This window comes from Phalacrocorax aristotelis, chromosome 6, assembly GCF_949628215.1.
Source record: "Phalacrocorax aristotelis chromosome 6, bGulAri2.1, whole genome shotgun sequence".
Lineage (NCBI taxonomy): Eukaryota > Metazoa > Chordata > Aves > Suliformes > Phalacrocoracidae > Phalacrocorax > Phalacrocorax aristotelis.
In genome coordinates, this window is record NC_134281.1 from 16,179,007 (window position 1) to 16,201,707 (window position 22,701).

Sequence of the window (22,701 nt, forward strand, 5' to 3'; positions counted from 1 at the left end):
CTTTTCTGAAATACTGTAACTCTGCTGCAACACCTGTTATTCAGACCCCACTCTCTCTTTGGGTTCTTGTATTCAGACTATGTCCAAAACTTACAGATGACTTCTGAATAATATCGCTGTGATATGGCCTTTTCTATCCAGCCATGAACAGCCAGGCTGTCATTTCTGCAGTTCCTACAACATTGTTCTTCCTTCTCATTACAAATGAAACTTGCTTTACCCATAGCTCCTTAGAAGGCTGCTCCAAAGATTGTTGCCATTGCTCCAAATTTTGCAAAGGAACAAATTTTGCTCCTTTCTCTTCTACCAATTCTATATTTCTGCATACATAAAAGTATAAGCTGTGGTTAACTCACTTTGGTGGTTAGTGCACTGAGACTGTTCTCTGTTATTTATCCTGACCAGCAATGTCTCTGTTCACTATATTCTGATACCAGTATGTAGTCATCTGCTGCCTCTTCCCAGAGTCTGCAAACTTTTTTCCAGCTGGGACAGCCTTTCTGTTCTGTGTTAGCATAGCATCTAGCCTAGTAGGGTCCAGGTTCCAGGAAATTACTCAATACACCTTATCAACACTAATGCCAGTATTTTATGCATTATTTTTAGCAAATTCTCATTTAATTTATACTTTCCAGTTTCTGCATATTGATCTACAAAATCATTTAGTAATTGCTAATGTATTCAAATTAGAACTAAAATCTATGGGATTTTTTCTTCCTCTTAACTACAATTATCTACAAAAACATGTAGGAATATTCAAAGGTACCCACAAGTCAGCTTATTCCTCCACCCTCTTAGAATGAGAGCATGTCAGCCAACTTAGAGGAAAGCATGACACACAAATTTGTGCTCAGAAGAGGTACATGTAAAAATGTAGTTATTCGAATAGCTGGCCTCTTAAGTAAAGGCTGTCTTTGGTATTGTATTATGTGCTGATTTGTCTTGCAAAAAAATTTCACTAGGAATTAACTGGAAAACATGAATTTAATTTTCATTTGCAAATAAAACAGCACTATAGTAAAGCATTTCAGGCATAAAGAAGTAGTGAAATACTAACATATTGCATCACATTTAAATGAAAAGTAGTTTTCTTTGTAATAACTTTCCATTTGCCTGAAGCCTACTTTTACTGTTACAAACATTTCACAATAGATGAAGAGCATCAAGATAATTATTTTTTAAGAATTTTATAGCAGGGTTATCTCTGACTTTGGAAAACTCAGTAGAGGGAAATATCTAGCAAATACTGGGTAGGAGAGAAAGAACCACTAATCTGGTTAGGCAGGAACTTGTTCAAGTTCCTCAGATGTGCCCCTTGCTTTAATTCAAGGAGACGCTTAATCTGGGACATGGAATTGGGACAGGAAGTGCTACACACAAGCAGGAAGCATAAAGGCATGTTAAGGATAGGTTTTTGTATGCAAAGTTACGCAAATTTTCAGCATTAATTTCTGGTTATTTTGTGTGGTTGAATCATTTCATTGACTTTAATGCAGACAATACTTAATATTACCTTCTAGAGCACACTGTGATTTGCAAAAATATGAAGATCAAGTCATATATTAATTTTGGTATTAAAAACTGCACTTGATCTCCAGACTAATGGCATTTAGCAATCAGGCACTACAGAGCTAGAATTCCTGAGGACAATGAATGAAATAATGGAGCTACATCGGTAAAAACAATATTAACATGCTAAATAAATGATGTTACATTATAGATACTATACTGAGTATAAAGGACACATTATCATTTGTGTATTACCTTATATTTTGGAATAGTTTTTAAAAGCTCTTTAACAGGAACATCTGTACCAACTACTCCCAGAAGAATCCCTTTAGATCTCTGAAAAGAACAATAAAAGATGCACTTGGAACCACAATAATAATGAACATTCTCACTGCTTATTTCACATTGCAGCTAGTCCGCAGAAGTGAATAGGTAACAGAAAAATTAAAAAGCGGGGTTTCCAGACGTTGGTACAACTCATCTGATCAAATAGCCATTTAATCAATAATATTGCTCCTTTCTACTTTACCTGCAATTCACATAGAAAAGGCATGCAAATTTTGATAGGTATTGAGCCCTTCAACAGAAATCTTCCTCATGCAAAACAGTTTTTGAATTAAAAACCACTGTTAAAAATATCTTACTCCCTTCTTTCCCAGTTTCTCCTGCCATTTGAGAAACAAAAGAAAAAGGTTAAGCATTCAGGGGAAAGTACATGTAATAATCTGTTAAATTAGTATGATAAACAGATATATGATAAATGACAAACAGATGTATACATAATATACATACGACTAAATTCTGAGATTATGAAATAGCATATCAGTGCAAAGAAAAGGGTATAGATTATTTGCTGTAAAAAGGTAATATAGAAGCAAGAAAACTGTAAGGCCTAGCGTCATCTGAGATTTTTCTCTTAGACATAGGGTTTCAATATTTTACTATGGTTTCTAGAGTATAGGTATTTTGGATTATTTGTCCACATTTTTATGCTAACAAAGGGATACTAACTGCAGACAAAATAAGAAGAAAAATTTTTAGAGTAGGCTAAAATCTTATTAGGTCCCTGGAAGCAACTTCACTGCAGTCACCCCGCTATCACATGACAGAAATAGTCTGAGTACTTACAGTCTCATTTTGCTTACTAAATACTGGCATGGCAACAGTTGTCATCAACACCAATCCCTGATCATCAGCAAGCTATATTTGGAAAAGAAATATCTCTCAGAACTAAGAAACAATTACAGACATGTGATTGCATTTTTCAATTACATTCTCTTAATTTTAAAAGAGATAAGGCAATTTTTGTAAATGACACTTACGTAGTTAGATTTGCCATCAGCGCAGCCCAGCCCAGCCCCAGCCCCATCTCAGCCATACCAGATCTGCCCACCCCACCATCTGCATTGGCAGGAAAGATGCCTCATCTTCATTCCTATTGCAGTATCCCAGGAGAGATACAAAGGGGCTGAAATGTGGATTGTGGAAGGAGCATGTGCAGTAGCAAAGCAGCTGGAGCTCTGTTCTACATCTTTCCAACATTGCCTCAGGCTGTTTTCTCCCAGCAAGAAACAAGAGGTCATGAGTTCTGGTCCAGAACTCCAGAACACTTTGTTCTGTTCCAGACTGAGGTCTCATCAGCTAACACAGCGGCAGAAAGGATGACAGCCAGTTAGGATCCCAGGAGCCTCTTTGCTCCATCCGATTTCAGTTTGCTGGACAAAGAGGTGGCATGAAGCATTAGCTGATTCTGCACATCAGCTTTCAACATATTCCTTCAATTTAGGGAGAAAACAGATCTCTTGACCTTGGTTCCATTCAAGAGAAACATGTACAAAGCTTATCATTGGCCACAGGAGAGTGACATTGCTCAGACTGTTGTCTCTTCATGCCCTCTCGCCAGACTACATCTTTGCCATAAGGCAAAGGCTGACTGTGATGCTCAAGACAAGCACTGCTCTTCGAGCCTGTAGATCCTCACCATCTACATATGACAGATAACTGAAGCAGGAAGTTGAGAGTTACTGTTAAACTCTTTCTGCCCCTATAATTTAGGAAGACATTTAAAGTTGAAGGGGTTTATCCAATCTTTAAAAGCATGACATATCCAGTTATAAGGACAGCTGGAGATTTTGTAGAACACAATTAAAGGCTGCTTTGTTGCACCTGTGTTTAGCCAAACGGACAAGGCAATAGAGACGATCTTCCAGAGAAATAATGTAGGTGACAGTCATGCCCAATTGCAACTGTTATATTTTACTACCCTTACATCAGTATCACATTTTCTGTACTGAGGAAGTATTTCTAATAAATTTTTTGAGAATTGCTGCAATTTCGATTTTTGTTTAACAAAGCTTTTGTTATTAATGAAGCAACAGCTATCAACTCCCCAGATTTTCAGAACACAAGTAATATCTTATGACCAAGATATTTTTTATTAAGCATGTTTCAGATTAACAAATCAGACAAAATCTAGAACATTCACGCCTTGCAGCTCCCAGTCTACTTCAGGTGGGTTTCAGTTTCCCAAACAAGTATATTTCCTGAAGCACGGCACTATCTCATGGTGAGAAGGAATGTTTGCAGACATCAGACAAAAACACAAATGAGGTTTAGGATCGCGAAGATTTACATCTGATAAGGAATTAATAAGGACATGAGGTGGAACCAACCTGTGATCATGTTTGCTTTTTTGTTGTTGTTTTCCTTTTTATTAAGAAGAAATATTTCCAGCCCTGATATAATCCTTGATCTATTAAGCAATAGTGAGTTATTAAACAAAACAAACCAACCAACAAAAAACCTCAAAACAACAACTCAGCAAAACACGGGGAGTTCAGAGTTTGTACTTAAAAGTCAAATGCAGCTGAACTAGTATAAGAATTTACTCTCCTTGGCCACAGTAGTACAGTCAAGCATGCTGACATGATTTGTATGGAGAGGAATGTTCTGTGGTATGACAGTCAATAGTCCCAAGCACACGTACACCAGGAAGTGAAGAAGCATTCTGCTGATTATGGGGTGACATCTTGGAGCATTTAGAGACTTTATATGATTGCCCAGGGTGGTTGTTCTCTGACATTATGAATTTGTCCGGTATCAGTACAGTACTATTTTATGAGTCTGCTCTCTCTCTAGAGATTACTAGAAACAATTTTTTGGACAGGATGCCAGCCAAGGGCCTGTCAGTAAAATTTCAGGGTGTTTGAAATTCTTTAACTGGAGATAAAAAAGAAACAGTCTGGAGTTCCTGGGAAATTCTGAGCGAATAGGTCATTAACCCTCAAAACTTGCTTTGGAAGCATGAAGAGAATGTTTGCCCTGTAATTATGATATCTACAAGTACCACCAAGGGTTGACTGCTGCAATCATTTCTATAGAAGTGAAATCTTATAGTCCAGCCTGTTTGTTTTTTTGTTTGTTTGGCAGATGAACAGGTTGTTGCTCACTTCCATAAGTGGAGTCAGCAAATAACTAGATGATAGATGACTCATATTTGTGATGTTTCACTAAGTCACCAACTCAAGCTGCAGTATTTGTTTCACAGAAATTGTTAGATTGCGAGGAATTATCTGCTGGGGAGCAGCACAACTTTATTCCCTGGGCAATGATATTTTGGCATAAATACTTTGAAATAGTAGAATGTTAGCCACTGGGTATTTCTGCTAAGACGATTAGTGCTAGACTCCATCAATAAATTACAAAGAAAGCCATGATCTAGGTATTTTGCATTTTTGCTTTACAAGTCTGACTATTTCTTACATACAGCAGAGCTTTGTAACAGCTCATGCAAGTGTTTGAAAAATTTAGTGATTCTGAGGAAAAAAGAAAACAATAATATGCTCTCTAATCACTGGCAAAACTTCAGCTTGTATTACTTACATTTAGAACAAATATATATCACAGATATCCTCAGGACTGGCTAGGATTTTTTTTTAATCATCAGCAAATACTTAATTAGAAGTTAAGGCTTAAGTAAAAATTTTAAATATCACAAACTCAGAACAATAAAATAAATATATAATGATAAAATCACCAAATGACTCTACTAAATTTAACAGTTCAGGTTATTGTGTAATTAATAATAAACTCTTTGGTTACTCAATTATTATTTGTTTTTCCCCAAAAGAAAATGTATACAATCCTTATGATTCCCAAACTCATCAACTGGACATCACAAAGTCATAGGCTCAGAAGGGAATTATGTAGGCATGTAAAAAAGAAAATACTTTAGTCAAACATTTCTTACAGGAAACATCTTAAAGACTCTTTGGTTTTTTTTTAATAGGCAAAAAATGCATGTTTCTAAACAGGCAAGAAATAACTTGGTTACACATAGAATTGGGGGGGGGGTTAAGTGTAATTGGCAAAGAAAAGAATGATACTTATCCTAATGTAATGCACTACCATCAACAGATAGATGGTTACAAGTTACATACAGTGAAATGTCCCTGGGAATGACTGAAACATGAAGCACCATTAATTTAATCTCAATCTTTAAATAGGCTGTACCTTATCCAGTTTTGTCCTTTCAGTCTCTTAGGAGTAACTAATACGGGTAACTAATAGTAATTGTTACTGCCATTTTCACAAAGGTATGATTTATGTGGCATAATAATTACCCACAGTCTGACAATTTGAAATTGTTTAAAGCTACATGATAAGCTTACTTTGTTCATCCTTACTAACCCCCACATATTCTGGGGTTTGCAGGGTTCATGGGAAACAAAGAATAAGGTTTAACAAAAATATGTTCACACACTATTATGTTTGCTATGTATATAATTTCTGCTGAAACAAAATGTTGCCGGCAGACCAACTGTATTCACAAATAAGGATTAATTTGGACCAAACTTCACACAAATGTTGGAACCTCATCTAAATATATATGCAGAACCATAATAACTTTCAATTCCTCCAACGGTCTGTTTTGAATTCTTCTGTTCTTGAAGAAAAACCCTCTATTTCTTTTCTTCCCCTCTACAACTATACTGTCTTATTTCCAGTGCTTAATAATGTCTCTTTACAATCAGTCTATTAACAAATCAAGGTCCTTTCTATTTCTTCAGTCTTTATATCCCTGATAAGTTTCTAAGCTTATTCTTTACCTGGGGCACCATATTAGTTAACACACAAAGACTCTGACTGACATTAAAGTCCTGTCTCTTACCTATTTAGCAGCGTAACAATTGCTGTGGTTTTATTTCCTTCCAGTGGTTACATAATATCAAGAAAAAGGCAAGAAAGCAAAAGCTGCTTCATCCCCAACCCTCCAGGAAAATAAAAATTCCACTGGCAAGCTCCAACACTTGAGGCTACCAACAGATGTGAACTAAGGAAAAGGTATGCACTTTGAACTGCCTTTCAAAACATTTTATTGCTCAGTATTTTTTGCTATAAAATTACTAATATAAGAAGCATCATTCAAATGCGTCTAAACATTTCCCAGATTCAGTACAACATCCTGCAGGGTATGAGATGGAACCAAATCAAAATTGGTGGAATAGTACAAAAATAATCTCAAATAATATTTTCATTGGATATTGCTGCCATTTCCTAGGGATGAAATTTTCAAAGATGCTTCAGGGAGTTTAGTTTCCAAATACCACTGACATCTGCCATGACTTGGGCATCTAATCTTATTAGGCCTCTGAAAATTCTAGACAGCTATTAATTGTTGTTGCCTTTTTAGGAATATTGGCAAAATATAACCACAAAGTAATCACTGAATAGCAGTTTATCAGTTTTAGGCCAGTGATGGTATCCGTGCACTAACTTAGACTTTTGTTCTACTTAAATATATCTGCACAGACAAGCTTGTTATGGTCCTCTGCAATTTTTGAAGAAAATACTTCCTGATTTCAGAAGTGGATGTGAATTCCAGTTTCTTCAAATTCTGAGTTTCAGATTACTGGAAACAGAAGGAAACTACCACAAATAAAAGATAAGAATTCAAGGGCAACGCTTAAGGCATTGTCAGATGCTTCAGTCAGCAAATTAAAATTAGTCAAATGAAAATGAAATGAGAAAATAAATATAAGGATCCAAAAATTTTGGACTGAAAAATAAAAATGGAAAAACAGGCAATAAATTACTCATGGCTTTTTAAAAAGTATTACAGGTATCAAAGTAAATTTATTAGACAGTAATTTCTCAAAACAGGCAAACAGGGGCAGGCCTGTATTACTTATTCATATTTATAGAATAAATATTTATTTATATTTACATATACTTTCGTATATGTCTATTTCTAGATCTGTATTTTTAAAAGCACTAACCATCTTAAATGTCTGACGTCAGCAAGCCTCCACTCTTACAAAGTCATCTTCATGCTAAAAAATACAGAACTCTGATAATATGCAGTATGGCACTAAGTACCTGTCATTTTAGATTGTCCTTACTCTGTTAGATATTTATCCTCCATGGAATAGAAGTAGTTCCTGCTTTTTCCAAAAGCCAAATTAGCATGTTTACATGAGCCTTATGCATTTCAAAGCAAAACCCTGAGTTTACCTTATCGCAGGAATTCTGCGAAGACATTTTATTCAAGAAACTGTTTATCCATCCGAATATTGGAACATTTTTATTTTGTAAGCATGGAATGTAATATGGGCAAGCAGGCTGCCCCATAAAACATAGGTAGTTACTGTTCAGGGGAAAAAGAAAAAGAAAAGAAGAAATGACCTAAAGTTTAGTTTCATTTTGTCTGCTCCAATGCAATTAAGTTGTTCTCCAACTGATTCATTTTGATTAAGGACTGCAGTTGATGAGTGCTGTAATCAGCATCTCCCTTAATGAATCAGGAAGATGCCTTCATGAGAGGAAACACAGATTGTCTCTGCCAGTTCACATACAAAGGCATCTTCCTTCATAAACACAATCTGTGCTTCCTCTCTAAGTTCAGTTCTCTCAAACCTCAGTAGTCTTAACTATTCCCGTATTCCTGTATTCAACAGAATGTTGTATTTAGGTTTCGGTCTGTTCGGAATATGGTAATTCCAGTGGAGAGGACTGGGAGTGAGAGTAGGAGTAGGACGGCAGTGATTAGGACAGATCATACGAATAGTGGGGTTTGATATTGTGATAGGGCTGGAGGTTTTATGTTGATAGCAGTTGTGATGAAGTTAATTGCCCCCAGGACTGAGGATACCCCTGCTAGGTGGAGGGAGAAGATGGCCAGGTCAACTGAGGCTCCGGCGTGGGCTAGGTTTCCAGCTAGTGGTGGGTATATGGTCCATCCTGTGCCTGCTAGTCAGACTAATCTATTGACCAGTACTGGTCTGCCTATTTCCTCAGACAGGATACAACCAGTGGATGTGTCTGGAAGTCCCCAACAATGTATGAGACTTGAGTGGCTTCTGCTGTCTACACCAGTGTTTTGATCCTGAATGAATCTCCGCAGTAATGTGAAAGCAATGTGAAGGCTAATTACAGTCCTTCTTGCGGCAAAGGCACACTACCTACTGGAACCCCTGAACCCAGGCAAACCATATATACACAGGTGGAATTCCTTTGCAGTAAGGTATTTTTTCATAGTCAAGTTTCTCCTCTGAAAACCAGAAAAAAGGATTCTTCCCTATGCTGAATGAGCATCTCTTTTTCAGTACTGCCTGTGTACAATTGTTTTCATATTGCAGCAGCTATTTTTCTACCAGCAGTTTCAAAAATTCTTCTATTTTCTACCTTTCTGCAGAGCTGTTAATTTCTGGTTTAGTTTTACATTTGAATGCAATACAAATTTCATCTTCTGCTAAGAATATCAACTCACAATAACATAATTCCCTCTAGGGTTTATTATTAAACAAAAAACAACAAAACAAACCTCATTTTAATTTCCTTCTGAGCTTAGCTTCCACTCAAGATATTCATTAATTCATTTTCTTTCCTTCTTGCCCTTAGCAGAAGGTGTCTCTTTTACATCATGAGTGAAACTAGTAGACCAAGAGGTGTCAGGTGATTCTGGGAATATTTAAGCAGAATTCTGCCACCATTTAAGCAGAACCACCATTACAAGAGAAATACAAGGCAACTTTCGCCTCAAAGATCTATGAAATGCCAGTGATCCGACAGTGCTTGACTGGATAATGAACCTACAAAAATGTCAAATTGGTACAAAAAGAATTAATGGGAATTCAGTTCAGTGAAACATTAAATGTATGTGGATTCATGCATATGGGTATATGCTTATGGGAGACTACTGAACTGTACAGCACCTCAGATATCTCTTATTCCTTCAAGTCTGGATAGATATCCTCATGTAAATACAAGTAGTTTAACTGTTATTATTCCTATGGCTCTCTAAAACATGGAATTACAATGGTAGAGCAAAAATATATGTATTTTAATGCTTGAGTTCCATTCATTTGAAGTTTGGATGAATTATGCTATGGAATATTAATTTTTCAACATGTTCATCTAATAGTATTACAAAAGAGTAAGTTCTTATAGTTTATCCAACTTGCACTAGTATGCTTCATATAATAATTGCAAGGCTACTTTGGATGACATTGGCAAGAAAAAGTAAAACTAGACCCCCCCAAAGAAAAACAGAGTTTTCAACTAGATCCCAGGATTTTGTACGTTATCATCTACAGTCTAAAATGATGAATGAAAGAGGCAGCATTAGTGGTTTGCTAACAGAAAGCTGTTCTGTTGAAAAGACCTAGTGGTAACAGTTTTAGGCAAGAATCTATACAAGGGCCATAGACACTTAGTTTGATAAAATGCTTAGCAAACAATAACAAACCTTTAAAAATCATCTCAAGAATTAGGAAAAATGCATTCCCAGGCCAAATGACTCTTGACTGTTTAGAATAAAGAAACAGAGCTTACGCCCTGATAAAGTCATGGATCTGTAATGCCTAGCAGTAGTATTTTTTTGATTGGAGAAATCCATTTAACTGCTAAGGTTTTGCCTTTAACTCCTTGCTGTACAGGGTTACCACCCTCAGAAAAACCCCAAATGACTCTCCAGAAACAACAAATAAATAAGCATCCACTTACTCCTCATGGGAAGCATACAAACCAAAGAGAGTTTAGCCTCACATCTAGCACTAACATCCATTCCCCAGGACAAAGATTAAGGCAGGCTCCAGATTTACTCCAGAAACACATATAGAGGAAAGAATATCCATTTCCTTAGGTGTTTCCATTATGGCAATAGGAATTTGAGAAGGATCTCTGAAACATTTTCCACAGGAGTGTATAGTCAAGAAGAGTTACAGTAGGTTGTCCAGAATTTCTGACACAGAGTGAGTAGTGTCCATAGCTATTACTGCTAATACAATGCTGTTCTTGTCTACATATATAGTGCAACGATTATAATAAAGCCGGGCTCTGCCAGCGACAGACCAGTGGATATCTCCTGAGATGGAGAACAAGTAACAACAGTAAGAAAATATGTGTTCTTTTTTAGATGCTATTCCTGACTTTTTTCAAAGTCAATATGCAATATTGTTTCACTTCAGCTGCCTATGAAGTGGTATTTTTATATTTTCTTAAATATAAACATTCCCTAACTGTTATTGATTAATATAAAAAAAAGCAAATTAAATTAAGTAAACGACAAATTTGATGGGGCAATTCTACTTTCTGTTGCTAATTTTTGAACTGTAATTAGACACAGAAAGAAAACAAATGTTGAGAGCTAAAACTCATATTTTTTCCAGTATCTTTCAGAGTTTAGGCTTTGTGTTTTAGACAACCAGAACTTGTGGCAGGGTTTCTAGAATTTTATCACCAACTTTCAACACATTAAGAAGATATTCATCCAAGAAAATATTAGATCTGAAACCTCAAAATATCTTTTTTTAATACAGGATTATTATGTCTATGATATGTAACAGGAAATCCTAGCAGGACTGCTCAGCCCAGCTCAGAAGTTAACTTCCATAGTGCTAATTCTATCTAGTCCTCGTTTCCCAATTTAAATAATGCCTAACAAAACAAAGAGTAAAACATTTTTTACTCTATCTTTTTTGTTGCTTGACCTGTTCTTCATTTTTGCATTTATATTGGACTGTAATAACTGTAATGCATTTCCACAGAACAGGATAGCTGTTGTAGCAAGCAGTGTCAAGTAAAGTCAGAATCATCTCCCACCAATTCTGATACATGGAAACTATCAAATAACCACAACAATGCCCAAATCTGCTCATAGACTAATCTCTAGGCCAATAATATTACTTTGAATTACTCTGAATTATAATTTCTCTGGATCTACAGTGTTCCTAGTTGATTTTTCACCATCCCACAACAGGAGCTTTGTTTTCCACAACATTTAATTAAATTACCAATAGGTTGAAATGCAGAAAAGGTCCATAGGCCATCATATCTAGAGGACAGAGCTTAAAATTGGAGCTAACATTCTGAATAAAAAAATGAAACAAGGCTAGGAGATATGATGAGGCTAAACAGATGCACTCAAACAACAGTTTGAGGAGGGCTGTGCAGCTATGGTAACATAGGAACCTTTGGTCTGTAGACCAGGAAGGAAATAGGACTTAAGGGACTTGAGTGAGGAAACAGGTCAAAGTGAAGATCTGCTGGCACAGGATTTACCAAGCTGATTTACCATGAACCTTTACCCACTGCAGACAGCAGTTCTGTAGGGATATATCTGAAGTATGAGGATCATGCTGAAGTTTTTGTTTTTCTTCACTACCTTGTTATAACTCTGCCACCTTCCCAACCCACGCCCCTTCTTCCTTTCCTCACTCTGCATAGGCTTGCTTCATGAGGTGGTGTCTTTTCCTGGGACTATGTACTTTTATGTGCTGAGTAGTGTCATAAGGCAGGCTGGAAGCATCAGAGAATTGGAATTTTACCATATAATTGTGTCTTATATAGACTACAAGAATAAAGAATACCTATTATTTTGGCTTAGATTCAAACTATGGGCTGGGACAATATAGGAGCCTGTGTGAGTGTATTAAATTAGAGAGACATTTCCATGTTTAGCACACAGAAACGAAACACCAAAAAACTTTTATATTGTAAAATAGTTAGATTTTGCAAATTTCTGACTCAAAAGTGTTATTAAAATTCAGCTTACTTGTTGAGGAGTGTGAGAGAGAATTTTGGAAACTAAATTTAAGATTGCGATTAACGTAAGTAAAAATTGTAATGCAGTTTTGTGAATGTATCACTCAACTTTATATACATTACGAAACTGAAAGACAATAGCCTGTTATCAGCAGGAAACAGATCCAAAGGAATGCTAAATCAGGGTCAAAATGTTTACTTCATGACTATTTTGTACTTCATTAGATTCAATTTTACTCCTATAATTTTATAAAAATGCTAAAATCACTAGCCATGGACTTCAATGAAATAGCAGTTTTGCAAATTTTCTATTCCCAGTCACAGTTAATTCAACACTTCAAAGTATAAGAAGGTAGATGATGCAGGGAATGATAAATGATACTCCCAAACGGCTGAAAGATGATAGCATCAATATAAAAGGAGCGCAAAGCACTACTTACAGAAGTTAAGGGATAACACAGAAAAAGAGAAGAAAGCTGTCAGGAACTTTTGGGTAACAAATATCATCAAAACATTTCTATATGGAGGAAATATGATTCCGTTCATGGGAGAATAATTTTAAATAAAGTTCCTAAATGTTCCTACACGCAACTATTTTTGTGTGATTTGTTGCCTAATTTATTCACTTCTACCTCTTCACACAAGCCAAGTAGAATAAAACATCACAGCAGGAGTAGGACAACAGATTTTTGAATCCTGCTGTGTTTGCTCAAGAAAGCAAGTAAAGCTTTCCTCCTAGGAAACAAAACACCTTTTTGAGCTACTAAGGAAGAATAGCTTTTGTTCATCAATTAATATAAAAGCTGCTTTTCAAAAGTGTTTCCAAGATAAAGGTCATTTTGGAAGCCAAACTGAAAAAGTCTGAAAACTGGTAAATTTGAGTTATTGGTTTGTTTTATTACTATTATCACAGCCCTGTGGAATGGTTACCTGAAAACATGCAGAAAAGCAACATATAGGACATATTAAATTCACAGGACTTTGTTCCATTTGTCTGGATAGTGGCTCTTTCTTTTAGATACGTTGGCTGTTCCTAGACATATTTTCTTCTGAAAGTTACATAACCATATTAAATCAGCATCTCTATCACCTGAAATTATGTGGGACTTGTTTTGATTTTGCGGTATTTTCTAAGTATAGGATATATCACAAAGATCTTTTCAAGACAAATATCATGGTGCAACAGACATCCAACCTAAACTCCTCATATTTCATTTCACCTGCATTCCAATTCTGAATTTGCAACAGTTTGATTTAGAGCAGATAGCATAACAGTAACAGGTTTTAATTGTTATTTGACTGCCGTAGAGAGTTGAGAACCTACAGGTCTTCAAAATCAATAGCTAATCATCACAGAACTTCGACTAAACACTGAGAAGACTGTAGCCAAAGGGTTTCACATAAAAGACACAACACATTTCATCAGGATGACCAAGTATTTGTAACAGATATAAAACAGTAAAGGTAAACTTGGAATCCCACATTTTTCTTTCAGATTACTCAAAGATTAAAGTGAACATGTTTAGAGAGACATGACTGTTTGAAATGTTTATAGATAAAACATTTTCAAGACAATACATAGATTCCAACAAAAATATAGTACAAGTTCAGACACCATATGGCAAAACATGTACACTAGTGACTAAGTCATTCATAAGCGCATGCATCAGCCCTCTGCTGCTTCCCTTCACCTTGGAGATAGCAAGAGATTCTCTTGTTTTGTTCATAAGCTATCAGGCCATGCTCATGAAAAGGCTTATTTCTTACCTGAAGCTATCAAAAGCCCTTGTGGATTATTTGTATCTGTCCTCCCTCCCCATCCCATTCCTTCCTTCCCACCCCTCTCCTCTTTCTCTGCATGAAAGTAGTATACAGTCAACTAGACGTTATGCGTACACATACAAAATACGTGGCTTTAGGTCTGCATTAGTTTGTTCAAGGGGTAAACACACTGAAAAATGTAATTGTTGACCTCCACGAAAACTGTGTGCTTTTTCCCTAACCTTGAACTTGAATAATTTGCACCAGAACACTATTTAATAGCTCAGAATTGTGGACATCAGAATGTGTAATACAGCCCCATGTGACACAATCTAGTAAACAGCCTGACTCGTTATATCCTTCTGCACCAGCATATTATAACCTACTCTGTCTCTTCTTTATGCAAACTGTTCAGAGAAGCATTTGGCATAAACTTTTAGACAAGCAGGTGAACATGAAAAAGCCAAGGTTAGCCAGTCTAGCCAGCCTTTTAGTCCTTCTACTTTTCCTGGAAGCTGTATACAAAAGATTTCTTTAAACCATCTATTTCCAGAAGGAAAAACAACCAACAATTTTTGTTATCATGTCACATTTGGTAGGTTCTGCAACTATCAAAACACAAGAACGAACTATGGACATAGTCCACTGTCACAAAATACATATTACCTGCAGATTTAAAATAGAATTTTCTGAGCTTCATGAGCAAGGAAATTTCAAATATATATAGCATCATAAAAATAAAAGCTCTCATGCTCATACTTCTTGCTTTTTAAACTAAAAAGTGGATAAGATGCATTAATAAACCATTTTAAAGTTCTGAGTTCCATGGATGCCCTCACCATTCTGCAAAAACTGTTCATTGAACATCATAATCTACAGCTTTCATTAAAAAACAAATTTTGATCATCATCCAAGACTATTAATAACAGTGATGCTTAACGGATTAATAACTATGACATTTCTTATTAAAGGTGCTTTACCTCACACAATAAGAATGACTTGGAGGAGTGAGTATTGCAATTTCCGAGTATACTTCATTCATTTTTTAATTTTAATACTTCTCACCACAAATCACAAAGCAGCATCTAGGTTTTCTATTTGCTGGAAGCTTTAAATACGTTTGTGAACGATACAAGGATGATGCAACAGGCATCAAGCAATTCTTTGAGTTTGCCGCAATCATTGTGCTATCATGATGTGCAGTGGTGACTCTAGTAACATACCATATCGATGCAGAAGCTGTTTAAAGGCAAGAGCATATTATATGAAAACTGTATGCAACCTATTAGAGAAGTCAAAGGTTGGATGTATTCAAAGGTGTGTTGATAGATACAGTGGGGAGCAGTGAAAGGGTACCAGCTATACCATGGGTCCTGCAGTCTCTACAGTAGAGACAAAATGATCCAGAAATGTTTCACGTGGAGTAATGGGGTGATTTTTTAAATCCTTATTATTATTTCAAATTTTTGATAAAATAGCCTGATGTTTTGAAGTTGTAGGCTACTATATGCCTATCATGTTAAAATAGCTCATATGTTTGAAGAGCTGCTCTCAGCAAGTACCTTAGCTGACTTTGATGTCAGCTACCTTTCTTGCTGCTCAACTCCAGATCCCCCATTACAGTTAAGTGTTTCACTGATCACTACTGTACCGTACTCACACACCATGGAAACATGATGGACTGGTGACTACTTTAAATAACAAAGATTTGATTAAAATATTTTACCTTTTGAGCCTGAGGGAGCTGGAAAACAACAAAACAGAACAAACAATCATTATACATTAAACTAATTTGAACAGCTAGTTTAGCTGTTGATTCATAAGATCACAAATATAAAACAAAATATAAAGGAAAGAACTAGAGAAACTAAGTTAATTTGCCAGTTGATTCAACTTATTAAGGGCTTAATAACATAGTTTATTATTTGACAGCTTCTCTACTAGGTATCACAAAAGCACCATACAATTTGTTAAATACCACAATACTAAGAGAGGGGCTGTTTTCTCATCAGATAAGGTATCGCACTTGAACTGTGAAGTAGTTCCATCTTCCTGTACACAAATATAATTCAACATAAAGATAGTTTTAGTTTTAAAATCAGCCATTCTTGGCTTGTAAACATCTGAACCTACACTTATTATGAATGAAATTGACATTAAGAGCTGTTTATCATACTAAAATAGAAGGTTGTATTCTCTATGACAGAGGAAAGAAAAACAAAATGGTAATAGAAAGTTACTGACAGCTTATGCAAACGTATTATCCTATATGCTTAATATACAAAATGTATGCATAGAAAAATACATTTTTGTACTGTAGACACAAGTATGATTATAAGTACATATATGCAAATATATATGTGGGGGTTTTACTGGATTTTTTTTGGCTCTTTTTAAAATGCCACCTTCTTGCGAAATACATGTAAAAATTACAAGACTGGTATCTCAGATAAAGGCAGGTGTGGTAAAGAATGATGTCCAAATTTCCACCTTTGGAATAAATACTAAAGAACTCTACAGTTTGCCCAAGCACATTACTCATAGCAAACTCGTATGTTTTCATAGGGAGGTAATTTGTATGTTATATTCTAGTACAGTCAAGGCATCCCAGGCAATATATGCAATGTTAGGTGCAGAAGTATCATTGCAGAAATACTTACTTCCAGATAACATTCAAACTAAATCAGAAAGATTATAGTCCACATACAGGGGACTATACACATACAGGGGAGGGGTGTGTAGGGGAGAGCATTAAAAATCTGAACAAACACCAAAAAAAAATCCACAGATGCGTGCACACACACAATGCTCTATTGGGACTTCAAATTTAAGTTGAATCCTTATACAAATATTAGTAGCCTTTTACAACAGTAAAAGTAAAAGTACAAGTACAAAGTAAAAGTACAACAGTACTTTTTATTACTTGTTTTCAGAACTTGAGTTTACTTCTATTTGAGCACATCCCTTCAGATACATATGGTTTTGGCCAAGTTTTGCCATGTGAAGGAATTACAGTCAGATGGAATGCAAGTGAGGATTTTCTATTAATAACTACCACACATACTAGATGCCACACACTTTTGCATATGAAACTATCCTTATTGCTTTTACTGAGATTATTTTCGAAAGCACATTGTGAGTTTACGAATCAGAGTTCCCTATTATCTGTTGCTGCATTCAGTTTGTCAATCTCATTTATAGCCTTTTATAAAATCAATATTTCCTTGCTCTGAAGTATTAGTAGTCAAATACTTGATTAAGAATAATAGGGTGAGCAGAGGAGATTTGCATTCCATTATGCTCTTTCCTGGGCTGGCATTCTTGTAACATTTCACCTAAGCTTCAAAATCCAGGTTCACAGTCTTTTCCTTAAAAAGAAAATAAAATAATAAATTTAAAATCTGTCTTTGTTACAGCCAGACAAATCTTTTTTCTGTTACTGATTTGAAACTTAGCTATTGCAAGATCCTATATGTCAGCAATTCAGTTTAATAATCACTACAAATTCCTTCAAAATAAACTATGGAGGTTTGTATGACATTAGTCCTTCTGGGAGGCCATAGGAAACAAATAATTATCCTAAAAATAACAGTAATAATCCTCTGGTCTGACCCTTCATTGCATAGTCTAAAAACTGCCTGTCTCTGTGTAGAACCCAGTGGGCACCTCTGATTCCTGTGGTTTGCTTTACACGCTGTGAAGAGGCAATTTTGCAGTAAACTATATGATCTTTCCCTGGCCCTCAAAAAGCACTGCAGATCTTTCTGTTCTATTTGGACCTATGGTAAACTATGCCATTTTGGTGTCTTCATTCAGCTCCAACCATACCAAAATACCTCCTGTTCCTATTGCTTTTCCATTAGTGTCTCTTCCTCCCTCTGGTAATTGTCTCTAGAGAACATACGTGATAGGGCATTTATCTGCTTACTTGCTCCTAGTTTACCACCTGGGTAATATATGTTTTGTTCAAATGACTGTGGCTGAGGTGCAGGGGGTAAGTCTGGCTATTTGCTGTCTCCTGGTTGTTGCGGGTTGGGTTAGGAGGAGCCGTCTGAAGGGAAGTATACCTTCCTCCACACAACTGCTTAGGAAGAACAGGCTGTTGCAGTACTGCCAGGTAAGGTAGGGACAGGAGCCTGCTGACCTATAAGCACTAGGGGAAACCCGAGAGGATCTCCTGATGTAGAAAAGCAGACTTAGGCATCTTGATGGAACTGTGTAAATTTTGCTGCAACCTAAATAATTTATAGATTAAGGAGCAAGATTAGAGCATAGGGCCTTGCAAAGACACAGTGAAGAAAAGGGAGGGGGATTTGTTTTCAAACTCATTTCTTTTAATTTATCTTTCCCTGAAAACCCAGATTTTCTTTATCAAACAAATTATCTTATTTTATTTCGTATTCTTAAAAAAAAAAAAATACGCTTCAGAGACTGCAGTCCCCCTCAGTTTCACAGTATGCTTGATTCCAGTAAGACATGTTGAGAATTCCACCTCTAAATTCAGGTCACCTTGAGGTTCTGTCACACAATGTAATACAGAGTAAATAACTGTTGGAGGTTTTTCAATACTGTTATTGCACACAGTGTCATGCTTTCCGCATTTGCCAATAACCTAGTATTGTTTTGAGCCTTTCATGGAAATGTGTTTGCTATTATCAGAGAAAGAAAAATTACAGACGCTTCTAATGTGGTGAAACAAACCAAGACAGGCAAAGGAGTCCAACATGAAGGATGTTGCACTATTTCTTGGATCAGATAACTGTGAGGCCAACATGAATGAAACAAACAAAACCATAGATAGATCTGAAACACTGTCTTTAGAAGCAGGAGGCATTTATGGTACAGGACCAGGAGATCTGCTAAGTATGCCAAGTACTCCATCATAAAAGTCTGTCTCCTTTGACCCTTAACAAAAGAAGTTCATAAAGACTGTTTTTATAAATGACTTAATGATAATTCCAAAACAAGAAGGCCATACACTTCTAAAAAATTTGATAGCCATTTCAACAATTTATTAAAAACTTTACGTAGCTCTATACCCTAGATTTCCAAGAAACCAAGTCTAGAAGTCTTAAAGGAAAACATACTAGAATTATGAAGTTATTGTTCTGTTGGATCAGAATTCAACCTTACGTTTGTTTGCAGAATTTAAAAAAAAAAATATTCTGCAAGACTAAATTACACTCAACAGTTTCTTGTTATACTAAATAACTATGATTTCTATTATTAAACAAAAATAATATACATAACTATGAAATTAATTTTCCATTTTCTATTTTTCTAATAATGATTGCATGAAATTATCTTCATAAAAAATTATACTATTGCAATATATTTATGTTAAAGCATTAAAAAGTAAAGAAATAACTCTTATTTTACATTCACTGACCTCGTTTTCACAGTTCTATTCTCCTGCCAAGCACTTCAATGTCACCAGTCTCAGAGAAACTCTAACAACCCTACTGCCTTGATTGTTCCTTAATAAGGTACAATGCAAATCAACAGAAATTATGTACAAACATGCCAGTAAATAATCAACAAGTATGAATACAGTTTTAATAGTACAGCCATTTCTATAAATGGTTTCTGGGCTGCACCAAATTTAACATCTAAGCATAGCTAAGTTTATGGTGGTTTACAATGTTCAGACTCATCCCGTACATGTCACATACTGACTCTGAATTTGGTATTGAATGTATGCATTAGAACTTCTACTTCTTGAAAATACACTTTCAGGAAAGATGCAAAATATTGTGGCAAGCATGTAGATCCTGTACTTAACACCACAACAAGGAGGAAGATGTCACACAAATCAGTGAAGCTCCTCAGAAAAGAATGAGACAAAAAACAAACAAACAAACAAACAAAAACCACTTAGTGCATACATGTGCCAGGTGCTCTATAAGGTTGTTTGTTCATGGCATCATAAGATATAATTAAATGTAGGGTTAGGTAATGGTTTATTTAATCGTATAAAGAAATGCAAAGCGTTTAATACATTGCTAGGCAGGCTTCCACAGATCTTCCCAAAAATTACAAAAACTTGGGAGAGAATAGAAAGAACATTCAAACTCAATTTCTAGCAGATTTTTTTCTGCTTTAAAATGTACTTAGTTGCTGTAAGATACAGCATTCAAATATTACGGTTTTGGCGATATTATTTTTTTTTTAATCCATGCACTTATTCTCCACTTCCTAGAGTCATGTAAGTACTAGAGGTATCATAGATAATTATATGCATACATGGAGAAAGAAATAAAATTCAGCCTCCTACTGGGATGTTCCTGATGTTAAGATTTCATTATAAATATTAAAAGAGTGACATTAACCTGCAGCTTACTGGGCCAACATCTGTGAGGAAAATGCACTTGATTTTTCAAGGGATTCAATACCAAATCCTTCTTTGCTCACATAATTATTTTACTCTGCTACTACCACATATTTTGCATTAACTCCAGCATTTTAGTCAAGGATAGACTGTGTACTGCATGCAAAGTATACCAGTCAGAGGAAATGTAAATGTTGCTATGGAGAAGAGAGTCATAAAGTATAGATGAAAACTACAATTCTAATTCTCTCTATCAAAAGAATTCTATAAAGATGACAGAAAGGAAAGAAGGTAGCTCTTGTGAAATATGCAAAAGAGAAAACACAGGAGCTACAAAGGTATCAGACTGCAATTAAAAATAGCAGAGCACACTAAGAAATTATGTATACATTCCAAACATCTTTGTAATAAAATGGCTCCACCCTTTGAAGATTTTACACATTTTCTAAAATACATAACTTTTTTAATGTAAAAGACTGGATAATTTCTAATGCACTATCTAGCGATCTTGTTTTTAAAATAAGAATAACACAAAAAAATCTAAATATACTCAACTTTTAAAACGGTTAATTAAGTCTTATCTGTCTGCGTCTGCTCTCTGAACTTTGTGTGGAAGTTAACAGGAAAGAATCCTCTTACAGGAATCTTCTTATAGGGATCCTCTTACGTTTTCACTGTAAGAGTGATCGGTTAAACACTGGAGCATACTGCCGGAATGTTTGTGGAGATATTCAAAACCCAGTTCAATGCAGTCCTGAGCAACCTTGCTCCAGCTAATCCCACTTGAGCATGGGGTTGGACTAGGTGATCTACAGGAGGTCCCTTCCAGATTCTGTTATTCCATGAGTCTGTGACTGTGATTCTTCTAATTACATAAATTAATTGTTGTCTCTTTCCAATGAATACAAAATATTTACAGGAAAGATTGCATTTAAACTACCCAGAGTGATTACTTTAAATGCAAAGTTTGGTTAGAAACTTCAGTAATAAAGAATTAATTTTTTAAAAAAGAATTATGCTAATTTTACAGATAAGCCATATGACTAAACATCAAAGTAGCAGAACTGGTTCATTAAATCAGACACTCCATGAACATTCCACACACTATGAACAAAATTTTGGCCTCATGCATGTGTGTTTAAAGGGAGTGAGTTTTATTTCCATTATTACATCAATAAAGAAAAACTTGTTAGTGCAAAATAGATGTCCATGGTTAATTCTGTTTATATGTAAATAAATATCATGTATAAACATTAATATATTTAGTTTTTCCTATAGAAATTATTGATATAACTATTCATTTATCTGTAGTATAGTAGCTATTTGCTTCCTGATCAAAAACTACACAAACTTTTATGCATGGAATTGGAATATTTTTCTAGACCTAGACAACTCCAAATAAAACTAATCGTTGTAAGACATACATCATGTAATACTGACACAATTTACATTGAAATCTGCATATTTAGCTTTTTTATGTCATACAGAAAACACTGAAAATAACAGTTTCCAAAAATGGGATCATCAGTATTAGAGTGCTACCACTAGTAGAATAATTAAGAATAGTCTTTTCAAAATGTTATGACTATTTCATTGTTGGATTATTGAGCTTTATGTTTTAAGGGTGACCTTCTTCAAGTTATGGAGACAACTAGTTCAACTGCACTTCAGCTGTGGACAACATGAACAAGACAACTAACCATGTATAGCATATTCTCATCCCATGAGAAAGAAATTTAATGTTGTTTAGTGAGACTGTAAATAAATATTCTCTAAAACTTGTTCTATTGGGGAACATACAGGTTCACCTTGCATAAAATGGGTTAAGATTTATTTTAGGGGCTGGTGGTTTTGATAGTCCTTGTTCTATCTCATGTAAGACCTGTGCACTGTCTTCAAATTTCTAGAAGTTCCAGATCTCAAGGTGTTGCAAATATTCTGGTTTACAAACACACAAAGTCTCTAAAGCTAATTAAAATTTTCTGTAATATCACTAAACGTGAGCTCTACAATTGACTCTAAGAAGACAGATAAACAGATGAGCACCAGCAGTGAAGACC

The 22,701-nt window shown here is 35.4% G+C and overlaps 1 protein-coding gene across 2 annotated transcripts in view; it reads right to left on the reverse strand.

Moving 5' to 3' along the window:
• CACNA2D3 (calcium voltage-gated channel auxiliary subunit alpha2delta 3) overlaps positions 1–22,701 on the reverse strand; it is a 486,549-nt gene that overhangs the window by 128,423 nt on the left and 335,425 nt on the right. For both annotated transcript variants that reach the window (XR_012661052.1, XM_075096179.1), the window contains exons 14-16: positions 16,040–16,057; positions 2,638–2,709; positions 1,765–1,845 (exon numbers count right to left, since the gene is read on the reverse strand). Coding sequence is in view for 1 of the 2 variants with exons in the window: in XM_075096179.1 (XP_074952280.1) it covers positions 1,765–1,845; positions 2,638–2,709; positions 16,040–16,057 (171 nt within the window). In the remaining variant the exon portion in view is untranslated. The remainder of the gene's footprint in view (positions 1–1,764; positions 1,846–2,637; positions 2,710–16,039; positions 16,058–22,701) is intronic.